This window comes from Octopus bimaculoides, chromosome 1 (genome assembly GCF_046866305.1).
Source record: "Octopus bimaculoides isolate indiv1 chromosome 1, ASM4686630v1, whole genome shotgun sequence".
Lineage (NCBI taxonomy): Eukaryota > Metazoa > Mollusca > Cephalopoda > Octopoda > Octopodidae > Octopus > Octopus bimaculoides.
This window is the reverse complement of record NC_142928.1, coordinates 96,821,630-96,840,156: the sequence shown is the minus strand read 5'-3', so window position 1 is coordinate 96,840,156 and position 18,527 is coordinate 96,821,630. Positions and strand designations below refer to the sequence as shown.

At 36.3% G+C, this 18,527-nt stretch overlaps 1 protein-coding gene across 2 annotated transcripts in view; it reads left to right on the top strand.

The window, feature by feature from the left end:
• Window positions 1–18,527, top strand: part of LOC106876022 (dynein axonemal heavy chain 10) — a 183,667-nt gene that overhangs the window by 113,435 nt on the left and 51,705 nt on the right. For both annotated transcript variants that reach the window (XM_014924396.3, XM_052968399.2), the window contains exons 51-58: window positions 694–927; window positions 3,181–3,278; window positions 5,693–5,874; window positions 7,363–7,499; window positions 13,115–13,332; window positions 14,806–15,027; window positions 16,394–16,541; window positions 16,752–16,887. In XM_014924396.3, coding sequence (XP_014779882.2) covers window positions 694–927; window positions 3,181–3,278; window positions 5,693–5,874; window positions 7,363–7,499; window positions 13,115–13,332; window positions 14,806–15,027; window positions 16,394–16,541; window positions 16,752–16,887 — 1,375 coding nt within the window. The remainder of the gene's footprint in view (window positions 1–693; window positions 928–3,180; window positions 3,279–5,692; window positions 5,875–7,362; window positions 7,500–13,114; window positions 13,333–14,805; window positions 15,028–16,393; window positions 16,542–16,751; window positions 16,888–18,527) is intronic.

Genomic DNA, 18,527 nt, shown 5'->3' with positions numbered 1-18,527 from the left:
TAGCCAAAATGGCACATGATGGGAAAATACTCCAAAAGTAACATAACCCTGAAATGGGAATATATAACTGTGAAAATTGTTTCCATTTATATTTATGTTTATGTTATATAACAATTCCTTTTGCATTTTTGTAGAAGTGTGCACATATGCCATAGATAAATGCTGTTACTGGAGTTCAAGTTACCCCGGAAGTTCTATTTCTATTAGGTGTTGTAAATAACCCATAAAACCTTAAACATGAACTTGTAAACCAGACCTATGATGACACGAACAAATTGAAATATTTAAATGAATCATAAAATTAACTTTCATTTCAATGCAATGTTGAAATCAGCTTCAATGTTTTATAACCTGAACCATCAGTCACCCAATAGGTCACAAGCAGTCTAGTATGTAATAAAATTGATTAATTAATTTTTAAAAATTATAAAAATACAAAAAAAAGTGAAATCAATCTGGAATTAAAGTGAAATAAATCTGGAAATTTTGAAATGGAAAGTAGATAGTATTGTCATAAGTGCATAGGATATTTTAATGAATTTGTACATTCTCATTAAGGTATCTGAATCATAATAAAAGAAAGTTGATTGAGTTCTTGGAGTAGAGAAGATTTTTTTGCCTTTTAAACAATCACATAAATTATGTGCATGATGGATACAATTTTAAAAGAAATTTCTTGTCTCTATGTTGTAGTGTGAACGTCTGGCCGGAGGTTTACTGAAAATTAAAGAAGCCAGGGAACAACTTGATGTTTTAAATGAAAAACTTGTAGTTCAGAAAAGTGCTGTGAAAGAAAAAACAGATGCCTGTGAGATTCTGCTACAAGATATTTCTGAACGGACAGCTATAGCTAATGAGAAGAAACAGATGGCCGTGGCTAAAGCAAAGGATATTGAAGAACAGAGTGCTATTATTGCAATTGAGAAGGTTTGGGCTATATTGTTAATAACTTTCACATCCATCATTCCTTCTCTCCATCTTCTTCCATTCTTTGTTTTACTTGTTTCAGTCATTAGACTGCAGCTGTGCTGGGCCACTGTCTTGAAGGGATTAATTGAACAAAACAAACCCAATACTTATTTCTCTTTTTTTAAGTTTTATACTTATTCTATCAGTCTCTTTTGTAGAACTGCTCTATGATAGGGATGTAAATAAACCAACACCAGTTATTAGGTGGTGATGGGGGGTACAAACACAGACACAAAGAGATAGACATGTGTGCACATGCACACACTTACACACACACACATACACACACACACACATACACAATTGGCTTCCATACAGTTTCCATTCATAAGGCTTTGGTTGGCCTGAGGCTATAGTAGAAGACAGTTGCGTAAGGTGCTACACAGTGGGACTGAACCCAAAACCATGTGGCTTCAAAGTGAGCTTCTTAACCACCACCCTTGTTTACCATTCTAACATGAAGTTTTACTTTAGTGGGTTTTACGGATTTGCAAAACACCAGGGCTGATTCCATCACAAACTGATAGAAACATGCTACTGGTAACTATGTAATGCAGTTCTACCCACTCCTGATCAAGTAGTTGGCAACAGAACTGGATCCCCCACTGGACTTTCCCAATGAGAAGAGTGTGAGGGCACTCAACGTGATTAAAAATAGAAACCCTATCAAAGGTAGATGGGCTCTTTGAGAGCTAATGGCATTCATATCCTGAGCAGGAAATAGGTGCCATCAGGACATTCAGTGAGACACATGAATGGAAGTTAAACCAATATGTAATTTCAAACTAGATCAGGGAATTGGAAAGTATTGGCAAAAGAATTCAAGTGCCCTAATTGTAGAAGTTCTAAGGAAATGATTTGACTTAATTTGAGACCTAATGTTTTTATGTCTACTGTAGCAAACTTACTTTGATTACAGGTAAGTTCACTGCTATCAATTCACCTTGAAGAAAGTTCACTGTGAAGAAAGTTTACTGAGAAAATATATCCATAGTATCTCACCATTACTAGTTAAACACTATTTTATTGAAAAAAAAAAAAAATACAATGACAGTGAACTACCCTTGTTGTGAATTGATGATAGCATACTTTTCCTGTAGTGAATTGATGACAGTAAACTTACCAGACATGACTTACTTTAGCTGCTTTGGTCTATCTTTGTTCTACAATCAACTCAATTACCTGGTCACTTGTTCATGCAAATCCAGTCAGACAAAATAGAAACAAAACACACTACATTAGCTGCAGTATTAATAATTTGAAAAACTGTGTTGGAATGCACATCATCTGAAACAAGTGCTGACTTTGGTACTCCAGAAAAAATTACTGTGGTCATTGTCAAGCTATAGACATACATGGACAGACTAAACAATAAAGAAAATACGTGGTCAGATTATTATCTCATACTACAAGCCATTCAGGAAACTTATCAGCTAGAAATAACAACCAAGTCTCTCTCAAATACCCACTTGTCTTTAAAAAGAAAATATTAGATAAATAGTTCTAGGTACACTAAGTTTTTTGAACAAAGAGAGAGAGATGCTTATAGCTGGTATGGTCTTGATCATAGGTCTTTTCAATCAGCAACTGTCACTAACCAATAACAACAGCAACCTTACCATATTGCATACGTGCAGTAAATCACTACATGTCAGAATATGCAATGTAGTCCTCATCCAGAATGGGGCATTGAATATCTGGAGTGATGAATCTATGAGTTACTCTCCGGTAAATGTTTAGCTGTCAATGTGTTAAAGGTCTGCTCAAAGAAAGGTGATAGGAGTTAAGCAACATGTCTATTTTCAGTTGTGCTATCATGACACCAAAATCGATTAAAGAAACATCTGTTTGTGTGTATATGTATCTGTGTCCGAGTATATTTGTATAACTGCATGTGTTTGTGTGTGTGTGTGTGTGTGTGTGTGTGTGTGTGTGTGTGTGTGTGTGTGTGTGTGTGCATGAACATTTTGGTGTCAGTGTATGTATGAGTCTTTCAATGTGCAGACATGTATAAGTATGCATATGTGTGTGTATTTGTATGTGAGTTTATGAGTGTGTGTGCATTTATGTGTGAATGCATATGTGTTTGTGTGTGTATAGTATATGTCTGTCTCCTATGAGAGGAATAAACCACTAAACTTTACATGTTGTTCACACTTTTATTTTGCTGCTAGTCATTATAACATTGTTTTTTGTTATGTTTTTCTTTAGGGAGAGGCAGAAGACGCATTGAATGAAGCTCTGCCAGCACTGGAGGCTGCCCGACTGGCTCTTGACGATTTGGACAAATCAGATGTGACAGAAATCAGGTCAGAATATTATCATATTCAAAATAGGCTATACTGCTTTGCATCCTCCTGATAATCATGGTCATGATCATCACCATCATCATCACTGCCATTGCTGTGCTAATGCTGCCATCATCATCATCACCACCACCACTGCCACCACCGCCATCTCCAGGCCGAACATCTCCTAGAATAGACATTCCAGTTGGTTCTCATTGATGCTCAAGAACATTGCCATTCTCGCTTACTGCTAGTCCTCTTAACCCTTTTGCTACCATATTTCTGCTGGAATATACTGTCTTTCTTTCAATTCATTTTGAAAATAATGAAGAGTTTATTTAAATGATTTTGTCATTATTAAGCAGGTGTCTGGAACAAATGATGAAATGTTGGTGGAAAGTTTTAATTTCACTCAATTTAAAATAGGAAATTCATATCATAGACTCAAGGACAGACTTAGTTGTGTTGGTATCAAAAGGGTGTGAAAGTGTATGGCTTAGTGGTTAGGGTGTTCGGCTTAGAATTGTAAGGTTGGGAGTTCAATTCCCAGTGACGCAAGACACTTTATTTCATGTTGCTCCAGTCCACTCAGCTGGCAAAAAATGAGTTGTACCTGTATTTCAAAGGGCCAGCCTTGTCACGCTGAGAACTACATTAAGGGTACATGTGTTTGTGGAGTGCTCAGCCACTTGAATGTTAATTTAATGAGCAGACTGTTCCGTTGATTGGATCAACTGGAACCCTCAGCATTGTAACTGACAGAGTGCTGTCAGTTAAGAATGCTAATGTAGATGTACCATTTCAGATACTAGGCTCCCAGTCTTGGTCTTCACTTGAATCTGAACTGTGGAAAACAATGACTGATAAAAGGCAACCAAACCTTCTCACTATCTGGGTATCTTTGTGGATGCTGCAGGTTCAGCCCATCAGTCAATGCATACTGAGCCATCTGCACAGAGAGTGCTGACAGCAGATGGACTGCCTGGCTAATGGAACACATCACAAAAAAAAATCAAACACCCCGAGTCCAAATGAGAACCAGGCAGTAATATATGATGGAAGTGATGTACACATTTACCACTTCTGCTTGACTTTTCTTGGATAGCTTCTTTTCAGTTCATTTCTGAGTGAGATCAGTCACCCTACTCATAATATAATACTAATTTCTATTCACCTGCGGGTCTAGACTAATTCATAAAACAAGCAGTTTAAACTGTCTGTACCCCACAACACTATCTGATGTTGTAGAATTGCCTCCTAAGATATTGATCTCTAAGCCCACTAATTTGTCTCAGTTAATTTTTGTTCCTTTCTCTACATATTTCTTTAGACTGGTGCTGGGCATGTTGGCATCCGTGGTGTTCAGTATTATTAAGATAATGGCATCTGTATATGCTATTTAGCTTTCCCATGTCTAAGTTCAAATGAGATACTCTTCAACAGTGGCTGGAGAGTCAGTACATACAAAAGTTGTGAAAGAAGACATTCTTCAGGGAGTGAACACAATTCAAAATGATTTTTATAGGTAATCACTTAATCTACCCAGTGCTAGATTAACCATTAATCAAAATAAGCATGTGCTTAGGGCATCAAGAGAAGTGGAGCACCAGAGAAATGGTAAACGGTTTATGGCACAAAAGAAATCACTTCAAGCTGGTTGAAATAATAATATTTGAAGTGGTTTATATGATAGGAAATATAATTTTGAGGTGTTTATGGTGTCATAGTGATGTCATATAAAAGCGACCAATTGTATACAAAATAGGTGGAGTTTATGATTTATTCATGTGTTGCTATTTCTCTATCTCACTGTTTATGTATATATATGGTAAAATTGCCTAAAGTGCTTGTCTTTATTTTGGTTAACATGCAGTTTACCTTCGTAGAATAGTGAAAGTAAAATGTCTTGAAAAATGAAAGTATATTGTGACAGAAAACAAAGTGATGTGAGTGACATCTCATAATTTATAAAACAATTGTAGAAGACAATATTGAGTGTGCCTTTCCAAATGTAGACATTGCCTTTCATATATTTTTAACATTAATGGTCACAAATTGCTCAGCTGAGTGATCATTTTCTCAGTTGAAGTATATTAAAAAAAATTATCAAAACAGTTATGCAGCAAGGTAGGCTGGATGCCTTATCTCTACTAAGTATAGAAGCAAATGTATTATGTAAAATTAATTTTGAGGATCTGATCAAAGACTTAGCAATTTAAAAGGAGGAGAAAAATTTTCAAATATGAATAAAGTGGTGGTATACAAAAATAAGCATTATTTTCCATCTTACTGTTAGTTTTGTTTCATTTTGAAAAATAAAAAATTATTTTGTGGTTTATTATTTGTTTTTATAGGAGTACTACTAAAGCTACTCAAAAGTTATTATTTTGGCACAATTTCTTATATATTAAGTTAACTTTGCTGTCATACTACAGATCATTTGCAAAACCACCCAAAGCAGTCCAAGATGTATGCGAATGCATTGTAATTATTAAGGGCATTCGTGAAGTGAGCTGGAAATCAGCAAGGGGTATGATGGCAGAAACGAATTTCCTACGTCAGTTGACCGAAATGGATGTAAATTCCATCTCTTCAGCAGCTCAGAAACAAGTAAAAGGTAAGACCCTATTCAAAACCAGTCTGTGTACAAATACTAAGAATTGTCTATATTTCCCTTCTTAATTTGTTCAAAGTTACCTTCTACCACATTTTTATCTTTTATCTTTTACTTGTTTCAGTCATTGGATTTTGGCCATATACAAAGACACTGACTTGAAAGGTTTTAGTCAGATAAATTAACCCTACTACTTATTTTTAATACTGGTACTCATTCTATCAGTCTCTTTTGCCAGACTGCTAAATTACAGGGGTGTAAACAAACCAGCACCAGTTGTCAAGTGGTGATAGGGGACAAGCATAACACAAATGCAAACACACACATTTAGATACATACATCCATCCATACATACTTACATACATAAAGTTCAGGTTTATACCTGTAATTACTGGGGTACTGGGATATGTAATACACTGCCTAAATACCAATCTTGAGAAATTAGGCTTCTCAAAACCAGAAAGGAGAAAACTGATTCAAAGACTACAGATCCAAGCCATCACCAGAACTGAAAATCTGTCAAACTTTTCAGAAGTTTATCATTTAAGTATATATCCACATGTCTAGACATGCAACTATATGCATGAGAATACATACTTAAAACATACAAATCTGCACATATACATACATACAAAAACCCTGTTGATGTTGTTGAAATTCCAATGAAGGAGCCTTGGATCTAGATTAGAAACTAGCTCTTTCTCTATTGGCAAAGAATCTTGAAATAAAACTGAATAAAACATACATACATATATACAAACAGACAGACATGTGCATTTGTGTGTGTGAGTGTGTGTGTGTGTGTGTGTGTGTGTGTGTGTGTGTGTGTGTGTGTGTGTGAAGAGCTTTTTTAAGGTTCTGTCTATCAAATCCACTCATAAGGTACTGATCAGCCTGGTACTATAGTAGATGCCACTTGGCCAAAGTGTCACTTGGTTTGGAAGCAAGCTTCTCAACTATACACTTAAGCCTTGTTTACATAAACAAGGTAACTTTCTTAATATCATTAAGCTATTAATTAACATTTAATTGTTTATTTATGGTAATTAATGATAGTTTCTGATGAGGTAACTATGAATTATTACTGATACTTACCGGAAGTTTTTTTCACTTTATTTGGTTTGCTAATGTTGAAGAATGCAGCTGAGCTTCCATTTATTTATTTCGTCAAAACCTTATCCTTTATATCTACCTAGACATGGCAACAGGAAAACACTTGAATACATATTCTTTAGTACATTATGACTGTTATAGAAAGCAAATATCCAGAAGTAGTTTGTTACTTAAATAAACCCCGACAAAAAGGTAAAGAAAATGACTCTGTTAGACTTCAATCTATCAGTATTTGAAGTAAATGAATCAAAACATCTCCTATTTATATGAGCAGTTAAAGAGTTATAGAGATATAAATTAATTTAGAAATATATTGTTTAAGAATTGGAACCAATTTTACAAAAGGCTAAATGATTCATAATTCATTGTATTTTGCAGCCAAATTAAAAGTGTTAGACATATCTCTCGATGAGATGAAGCTAGTTAGCAAAGCTGGTGCTGGACTGTTGAAGTTTGTAGAAGCTGTGATGGGTTATTGTGAAGTAGCAAAAGAAATTAAACCCAAACGAGAAAAGGTCAGTTTAAAATTCTTAATAATGTACATCTTAGAAATATCTGGAACAGATATTAATAAGATGATGTCATATTTGAGTTATCTCTGTGAAAAATTTTGTGGAACTCATATATGGGAAGCTAAATATGTTGATTTTTTTCATGGGTTCATGGGGCCAGTACTTAATTGTTTTTTTGAGTTTTTTTGTAGTATTTAACAAATGTGAGATAGACTATCTCATAGAATGTGTATCACAAGTAACTTTTTAAGATAACCAAGAAATCAAGCACATAGAATAAATGATTTACATTAAATGATATATATGCTACAGAATCCAGCAAACCAGCCTTATGAGCCTATTGTTTTGGAAGAACCTTTGATCCTTTTAGAATGATATGGTGTTGGTGTCATGTAAAAAGCATTTAGTACCATATCATTCAACAGTCTTTTGGCTTACCATCTCCAGTCAAACTGTCCAATCGCATGCCATGGACAGTGGACATTAATTGATGATGATGGCAAATAGGACTATGATGATCATGATAATGTTGAGTAACTCTGGCGAATAGTGCTTGAATGAATTTTCCAGTTGAAAAATAAATGGCCAAATGATTCATTCAGTTGACATCTCTTGGTGTATGGAGCCAATGTTTATATTGAGACATATTTGTTCTAAAATTCTGGATCATCATTTTCAAGCAGGCAGAGAATTCAATAAGAGAAATTCAGCTGTTTTTTTTTTCTTTTTTTTTCTGTGAACCAGTATGGCAAATAAATAACTGCTAACTTATTAGTTTGTGATTTTGATCCTGTTGTTTAAATTCAGGTCTGCTCTTATGTAAAAAGATCTATGTCATGATGTTGCATTTCAAGTAACAAATTATTATCATTCTTGGTTTAAGATTTTTCTATGTTGGCCTAGGTTGGATGGATGGTGTTTTTTTTTTCTTCCTTCTTTGGACTTTTCCATTTTCCTTTCCAATGAAGAACTATGCTCAAAGCATCAAAGACTCTCCTTCTTACCAAGCGTCAAACTAATATGTTCAATGTGCACGTCCTTTTGTTGTTTGTTATTGTTATTTTTAATGCTCATTTATTTGATTTGACTATATATATATATATATATATATATATGTGTGTGTGTGTGTGTGTGTGTGTGTGTGTGTGTGGAGGCGCAATGGCCAAGTGGTTAGGGCAGCGGACTCACGGTCGTAGGATCGCGGTTTCGATTCCCGGACCTGGCGTTGTGAGTATTTATTGAGCGAAAACATCTAAAATTCCACAAGGCTCCGGCAGGGGATGGTGGTGAACCCTGCTGTACCCTTTCACCACAACTTTCTCTCACTCTTACTTCCTGTTTCTGTTGTACCTGTATTTCAAAGGGTCAGCTTTGTCACACTGTGTCACGCTGAATCTCCCCGAGAACTACGTTAAGGGTACCCTTGTCTGTGGAGTACTCAGCCACTTGCACATTAATTTCACGTGCAGGCTGTTCCGTTGATCTGATCAACTGGAACCCTCGTCGTCGTAACTGACGAAGTGCCAACCAATATATATATATAAATACATACAGTGTACATTTAAGCACATAAGAGATGTCCATAATAGGACATCTAACCCGCTAGAAGGAGCAGTCAAACTCCAAACCACAAATAGGGATAATTTTGGAAGGGAATGAAAAATAAAAACATTTACCATCTATTTCCTGTACCATGGTTTCAAGCTATTTTCAGCAAAATAAAATAATTTACTAGGCCAGCTATCATCAGCAAGAAAGCCAAGATTAACATATGAACACTAGGCAATACATAGAACATGCCTCGTGCTTATATGTTATAATTTTTCATATCTACTGCGCATGTACGGTTTTCTTATCGGCAGCAAATACAAAAAAATGCTGATTTTCTTCCAGAAATTATCCAAAAAGTCATTATATCATTATTAATAAATTTCAGGGTACCAAAAAAATTTAGAAATTCTTTTTGCTACCAGTGGTCTAGAAAGAAGAAAAACTAGTCAATAGACTATATATATATATATATATCGAGACCTTTGGAAATGTGCTGTGCGTGAGAAGACCCGGCAAGCCAAGTAAGATCGTTGCCAGTGCCCCTGGACTGGCTCTTGTGTGGGTGGCACATGAGATGCACCATTTTGAGCGTGGCCGTTGCCAGTACCGCCTGACTGGCTCCCGTAGGATTTTCGAGTGAGATCATTGCCAGTGCCCCTGGACTGGCTAGTGCGGGTGGCACGTAAAAGACACCATTTCGAGCATGGCCGTTTTCGTGTGGGTGACATGTAAAAGCACCCACTACACTCTCTGAGTGGTTGGCGTTAGGAAGGGCATCCAGCTGTAGAAACTCTGCCAAATTAGATTGGAGTCTGGTGTTGCCATCCGGTTTCACCAGTCTTCAGTCAAATCATCCAACCCATGCTAGCATGGAAAGCGGACGTTAAACGATGATAATGATGATGATGATGATGATATATATATATATATATATATATATATATATATATATATATATATATGTAGTCAAATCAAATAAATGAGCATTATATATATATGTAGTGACGTCATTTGGCGCCAAAATACAGTCGCTATTACTGCGTTTTCATCCACGCATGCGCAGGGAATAGTTCCGGAAGGAACACAGGAAGAGTCTCATGCGCATGCGTGGAATTCAACATCTGAGGCGTTCCCGCTCAATTCATTCTCTTTCTCGGTCGGCCGGCCATGAGCATGGACGGGTCAAGCTGTCTCTCCATCATTCCAACTCTGGGGACAGCTCACATTAACATTCCAACGTCTCAGCAACCATACCTATTTTCCTCCATAAATAAATATTGTTGTGTTGATAGTTCAGAGTCGCGTTTCGTTGTGTTTATTCCAAATTTAATATAGGAAAGCAGGTGTACACCTAATGGTGTATAACCACTTTCCTAAAAGTGGTGACTCCGACGTGATTCAAACACGCAGCCCAACGCAAGAAGTTCACATCACTTTCCTAAAAGTGGTGACACCGACGTGATTCGGTTCAACCACTTTCCTAAAAGTGGTGACCCCGACTAAAGAACAACCGCAGCCACGGATTCTGATCTACCAACCGATAATACTACACTAACCACCGCTGACATAAGTAAATACGGCATTTCGAACAGCTACCCGACTCAAGAACAAACGCAGCCCAGAGATTTCCTATAACTGGTGACCCGACTAAAAGAACAACTGCAGCCGAAAGTCTGAGCTACAAATCAATACTACAATTGGTACCTCGAGCTAAAAGATCTACGGACCTCATTTCAACAGCCATTGAATTCGTATGTTTCGCGACGTTCAACATCAGGATTGCCTCTACATTCTCATCCATCACAAGTGAAAAGCTAAGAAAATTTTTCTACGTTAAAGTTTTCATTTTGTCAACGACTTCTAGAGCCTATAACCAAAGATTTCTTTACTGCTAAGACCTTTGTGGTTTTTCACACAAAAAACTTCACGGTTATTTCATCCAAACAACTTTTTGAGCAATTTCCTACAAGTTTCACGGGACGTCAATTCATTCGCTCACAGCGTCCTCTACTTGCTGAAAATAGCAGTAAAATGCACAGTTACATTTCAGTCTCCGCATTCATGACAGCATTTCACAATGCCACTCAACGGTACCTCTCAAATAGACGCCCTGTCCAATTTCTCTCTTCTGATACGCGCCAACAGCTACCATCCCGCTTCTAATGGAATGGTTGAGCGTTTTCATAGGCAATTTAAGGCTGCCTTACACGCATCCCAACCCGCAGTCTTGGGTTAAATTTCTTCAAGGTCGACGCTAATGGTCGTACAGAGATTGTGTCTGTCGACCGTCTGAAAAAGCGTACCTTTTCAAACACCACTGTCGACATCATTACCACCACACAGCAGCAGCAGCAACTCCAGCGACTCCATCAACAGCTTCGTCCAACCAAGATTACTACCGCCGTCGTATCAGCAACACGAGTCTACGACTACTACCGAGCATCGTCTTCGCCACCAGCCTCATCGCCACCAGCATTCGCCACCATAGTCAACACGACTTTAACTACGAACGACAAGATTCGCCAATATCATCAACATGATTTCTATGTACACCAATCCAAACCACCGCGGCACATCTCTCTCTCTTCAATTCTGTTAGGTGTTTCATATTCACCACGATTAATAATAGACAAGAGAATTCAGCCAGCGACGAACATCTGTATAACAAGAGCCCGGCCCGGCATCGAAGCCCCAACATCACAACAACTAGTGATCGCCCTGCCACACACAGCCTCAACTTCACATACAGACTCTTCCAATTGTGTACTCAACAAACTGGTATAAATGCTCATGTGTTACTGACTCTTTCTATCTGCTGTAATATTTCACATACACATACATGTATCACTCACACACACTCTTTTCTTTATATGACGGCCTGTCTTTTATTATGTTTTTATATGTCGCATTCACACTCACGATCAACAGACCAGTTAAAATGTTCAATACCAGGTAACAGGTCCCAACTAGCATCCAACGCTCAACTACAGCTCTGCTCACTGACCACAACTTCCTGAGTACAGACATTCAACTTGTGTAACTCTTATACAAACTGGTATTTCTCTATCTCTATGTGTTCCGACACTTATCGTCAATAGCCAGACACTCTTTCAATGCTCTGTATTCCTCATTGACACATACACTCATATATTTTCTTTCATTTGTACATTGCATGCATGTATCTCACAAGTGTACATTCATTTCTTTGATTTTCTTTGTGTGTGTTTGTGCCACATCTTGTGGTTGGTTTCAGTGGCCATCTTGCCTCAGACGTCCCTCCAAAATTTCTATTTTCATGCTTCCACACTCGAGGGGGAGCCATTGTAGTGACGTCATTTGGCGCCAAAATACAGTCGCCATTACTGCGTTTTCATCCACACATGCGCAAGGAATAGTTCCGGAAGGAACACAGGAAGAGTCTCATGCGCATGCGTGGAATTCAACATCTGAGGCGTTCCCACTCAATTCATTCTCTTTCTCGGTCGGCCGGCCATGAGCATGGTCATGTCAAGCTGTCTCTCCATCATTCTAACTCTGGGGACAGCTCACATCAACATTCCAACGTCTCAGCAACCATACCTATTTTCCTCCATAAATAAATATTGTTGTGTTGATAGTTCAGAGTCGCGTTTCGTTGTGTTTATTCCAAATTTAATATAGGAAAGCAGGTGTACACCTAATGGTGTATAACCACTTTCCTAAAAGTGGTGACTCCGACGTGATTCAAACACGCAGCCCGACACTTTCCTAAATATATATATATATATATATATACATATATATAAAGTCTTTTTCAAGATACCATAAAATCTTTTAGTTTAATATCTGTATGACTGTCTTAATTAGATCACTTCAAATCAATCCTGTTTTTATAGTTTTCAAAGTTGTTTTAGATTTGAATAGTGATAATTTCATAAATTCTACATAGTTCTAAATGTAAAAAAAAAAAAATAAACCATATGAAGATTTTTTGTTCCTTGAAACATTCTTTTCCTATCTCTAAAGATAGTAATATAACTTAGTTTTAATTTAATAAACTAATTGTGAACTCATGTTCTTATTTACAGTTGGCTCGGCTTGAAAAAACTTTCCATCAAGCTGAGAAAGATTTAGAAAAGATCAATCGAGAAGTTGCAGCGCTTGAAGCCAAATTGAAAGAGTTAGCCCAAAATTATGAACATGCTATATATGAGCGACAAAAATTGCAGGAAGAAGCTGATTTGATGGAAAGGCGTCTTATTGCTGCAGACAAACTGATATCAGGTCTTAGTTCTGAAAATGAAAGGTAAAGTCTGTGTTACTATACAACAAAATCTGTTTCTTTGTCAGTAAGTAAAGTCTGTTTAACATGGCATTTGTTTCTTTGATGCTGGAGAAAGTCTATTACAGTAGTATTCATAGTATCCATATTTTAAAGAGCTGGTAAAGTACATGTTACAGTCACATCTTTTTTCTTAAATGATACAAAATGATTGAAATTATAAGAGTGCCACTTTCTGTGATGGTGAATACAGTTTCTAATATAGTGGTACCTTCCTTTTAGATGATGGTTGAAGAATTTTGCCACTTTGCAATGGTATCTGTTTCTTGCATGCTTATAAAAGATTGCATTATCTTAGATTGTTGTCTGAAATGTAAATATATATAAACAGGGCTGTAAATAGTGTAAAAGATATTTTTCTCCAAGCATACACTTCTACTGACTAGTTCATTTGATGATGAAGGAGATGTTGTCTTTGTCATTCCTGCTGCCACTGCTGTCATCATAGTCAACCACCTGACTGACCTCAGTATTTATTCTACCGGTCTTTTATGCTGAGCCGCTAAGTTATGGGGACATAAACACACCACCATTGGTTGTCAAATGATGGCAGGGGACAAACACAGACACATATGAATATATATATGCATATATATACATATACATACATACATATATATATATATATATATATATATATATATATATATATATATATATATATATATATATATATATATGATAGGCTTCTTCCAGTTTCTGTCCACCAAATCCACTCACAAGGCTTTGGTCAGCCTGAAGCTATATTAGAAGATACTTGCCCAAGGTGCTACATAGTGGTAGTGGGACTGAACCCAGGACCATGTGGTTGGGAAGCAAGCTTCTTGCCAAACAGCCATGCTTGCACTTATATATGTGTGTGTGTGTGTGTGTGAAGGCACATAGCTCAGTGGTTAGAGCATCGGGCTCACAATCATGAGGCAGTGAGTTTGATTCCCGGATCAAACTGCTTGTTGTGTTCTTGAGAAAGACTCTTTATTTCATGTTGCTCCAGTTCAGTCAGCTGTAGAAATGAGTTGTGATGTCACTGGTGCCACGCTGTATCGGCCTTTGCCTTTGCCTTGGATAACATCAGTAGCATGTAGAGGGGAGGCTGGTACACATGAGTGACTGCTGGTCTCCCATAAACAACTTTGCCTGGACTTGTGCCTCAGAGGGTAATTTTCTAGGTGCAGCCCCATGGTCATTCATGACCAAAAGAAGTGTTTACTTTTATATATATATATACACATACACAACAGGATTCTTTTAGTTTCTCTCTACTAAATATACTCACAAAGCTTTGGTTAAACTAGGACTGTGGTAGAAGGTGCCACACAATGAGATTTAAGCTCAAGACCATATTATTGGGAAGCAAGCTTCTTAATGATGCAACCAAACCTGTGCCTTTGATGTTTATTTTATTTGTGAATGACTTCTTTATTTTGTATTTGTTAGGTGGGTAAAGGATTTGGAGCAGCTAAACGAGAAAGGTATTCGTCTTTTGGGGGATTGCTTGCTGGCAGCTGGATTTCTCAGCTATGTAGGTGCCTTCAGCTGGGAATATCGCACCGAACTGATTTATAAGGAGTGGCTGAATGATTTGATCAGAAGAAATGTTCCACTCAGTACTCCATACAAACTTGAAGATATTCTTACGACTGATGTAGAAATTAGTCGGTAAGTAGTTTTTTCCCAAAGTCTCACATAACACCAAACTGAAATGGCTTCAATACAATGCAGCAAGTGAAAATAATTGGTACACTAGAAGTATGATTGGTCTTTGGGAGTCTTGTCTGAAATTAGGACTTACAGTACCCTGGTATAGCTAGTACTATAAATAATAATGCTGTAAAATTATACATTTCTCAGATATCTTGCTGGAAACATGATAAAATTTGCTTCCTTAATTACATATATGGTGTTGAGATGAAGTTATTGGTTCCATAGTAGCTAAGATTAGATTTAGATGAAAGAAACTCACTGAACTATTACATTCTTTACTAATTATATGCTTGTTTGTGTATGGAAGATGGGCTGTGAAGTATGTAAAAGATGTATGATACTGTATGATGCAGTGAAAGTTCAAGAGTAAATGTTGGTGATGTGAAGTAAATATAAAGAAACAAGTTGAGTATGATCATCTGTTTATGGACTAGACAGATTAAGTGACTTGAAAAAGTGATTTTAAAGGTATTAGAGGATGTATATATGTAAGATTATACTAGCTTGAACATTAAATGTTAAAGTAGATGTTTACTGGGTGAAAAGTCTTACAAGTAGATGGCAGAAGATAGCTTTAGAACTTTGAAGAGTACAGATGAAATAATGTGAAATTGAAGTTGAATTACTCTAATATTGTATTACAGACCTGTCTGACAAACACTTGCATGTAAAAGCAGGTATATACTCAAAGATGTTCCCCTGTGATCTTTATTTACTGTTTTTTTTAAAAAACCCATGTAGTGACATCTATGTCACTACATGGGTGTCCTGGTAAGTATCTGTTTACTGGTCACCTGCTTTTAGTGAAGAACTAATCTAGTTGTTACTCTAGACGTTAGAGCCATAAATATGAATGAATATTTAAAAAGGGATTACAAGAGAACATGATCAAGTCTAAGAAACGAAGAGAACATGATCAAGTCTAAGAAACAAATGATCATACCAATCATCCAAAACATTCTCTTAGTATTTCCAACCTTGCCCAATCCTCTTATTGCTGGCATTTTAATAGAACTTTTGTTATTCTCCTTACAGAGATTTTATTGAAAAGGATTAGGTTGGCTTTGAGCAGTTTGACTGTCTGTTGACTGCATAAAAGTTTCCCACTAACTTAGGAACTAGAAATCTTTGGGATGTGGTAGTTTTATTGACTCTTAAAATTGCAAGTTTTAGTTGTAAACTCATAAAAGACAGAGATTGATCAATGTATACTGGTCCTTTTACAAACACTAGTCACTAAAATGATTGCAATGATGAAGATAGTAAGCAATGGGAAAGTTTATGAGAAGTGTGTTTACCAGACATGTTTTCTTTTGGCCAGTTGGACATCAGAAGGCCTTCCACCAGATGAACTATCCATTCAGAATGGTATATTAACAACACGGTCGAGTCGTTTCCCATTATGTATTGACCCACAGCAGCAGGCCCTTAACTGGATCAAGAAAAAGGAAGAAGGGAAAAACCTCAAAGTAAGAGTTTCTATTGGACTTAAATTTTATGGTTAAGTTCAATGTTATATTTAATTGTTAATATAATTTACTCTAACAGAAAAAAAAAAACACACAATAATAATTCCATTTCATATATCATCACTTGTTTTTTAATAATTTATCTAATTGTTTCATTTCCACCTGTTTTCAAAGTTGTACTCACTGCATTACTATATTATCCTCCATCAGGTGTGCACTTTCAATGATTCAGATTTCCTGAAGCAGTTAGAAATGGCTATCAAATATGGTTTTCCTTTCCTTTTCCAAGATGTTGATGAATATATTGACCCTGTCATTAATAATGTGCTTGAGAAAAACATCAAAGGTTAGTTAAATAATTTTAAAAACCTCAATATTATATTACCACTAAGGTGGCAAACTGGGAGAATCGTTAGCACACCAGGCAAAATGCTTAGCAACATTATGCTTGTCATTAAGTTCTGAATCCAAATTCTGCCAAGGTTGGCTTTGCTTTTTATCCTTTCAGGGGCAATAAAATAAGTTCCAGTTGAGCATTAGAGTTGATGTAATCAACTTATACTCTCCCCTGAAATTGCTGGTCTTGTGCCAAAATTTGAAATATTATAATAACACTGTTTTCTTTTGCAATATTGATATTACAGACAATATCCTATATTCATATCCTTGTTGATTCACTTGTGTCAAATCAGAAATACTTTTTGTATAATTGGGTTTACTCAGAGATGATAATTTTGTCAGTGATATTGGCAGAAAATTTAGAGCCTATAGTTCCATGGTTCAATTCATGTCTAAGTCAATTTGGCCAATCATACCTCTGAGATCCATAGACAATAAGAGAGGGGAAGCTATTGAAAGGCAGGATGCTTAATTTGACTCTCTTTTAAAGTTAAGCTTGAATGCTCCAAGATGGATTTTAAGATGACTGTTGACTTAGAATAGAAATGTGTTCCAACTAAAGAAAAGGTTTATCTTCATTGTTTGATGTATAAGAAACAGGCATAAACTCCTCCTTTATAAGGCTATCAATAAAAACATTTTCACTGTGGAAATATCAAATGAAAGGCCATCAGTTTAAATCTTGCAATATACTTTATATTTGTACCAATAAGACAGACATTTTCATCTATTTGTAACAAAAATAAGCACCGTGTCCTGTATTCAGCATTAAAACCTGCAAAAACGACAGCTAAACTTTTGTTAATCATTGTCTGCTATACTACCCTGTTATGTGTCCGTTAAGATATTTAACTGTATGCATGTTATATCCACATCTGATGGTAATACAACTTTAATGTAGCTTAAACAGTCGATAGATTATATCTCTTGGGTCTTACAAATGATTGATGATAATAATTCTCACAGGTGGCCCCCAGACTAAAGAACAAAGGATGAAATAAAAATGGAGTGTTTTTTGAAGTTGTTCAATTGCATAACATAGCAGTTTACTTTTATTCACATATCGCAAGTTCTAATTCCTTAGGAAACATTCAGATATGTCTATTGTTAGAAACTAAGTTGATTGAATCACACCCAGTTTTCATATTGGTTTTGATTCAATTTGTCATAGAAGATCATAGTTGAAGTTTGAAAAATCTGCCTCATTGAACTTTATCTTACCTATACAAACATGAAAAAGTGGACATTAAAATGATAATGACTTATTTCTAATTTATTTTAATTGCATTTGGTGAACCAAAGCATCATAGGTTCACTTCATTTCTAAAAGTGAGAGTGATAAGGGATTGTCTGTGCGGGTGGAGCTGATATCAGATAAGGGATTGTCTGCTCAGGTGGAGCAGATATCACACACGGTTATTTTTAAATGGTTCATTGTTTTCTCTTCTCACCAGTAGTTACATATTTTTGTTAAAATATATCAACAAAAGATGCACACACACATTTATATGCATTACACACACACACAGTTACACTCACGTACACACAGATAGGCACACATACACATACACACATGCACTATTGTTC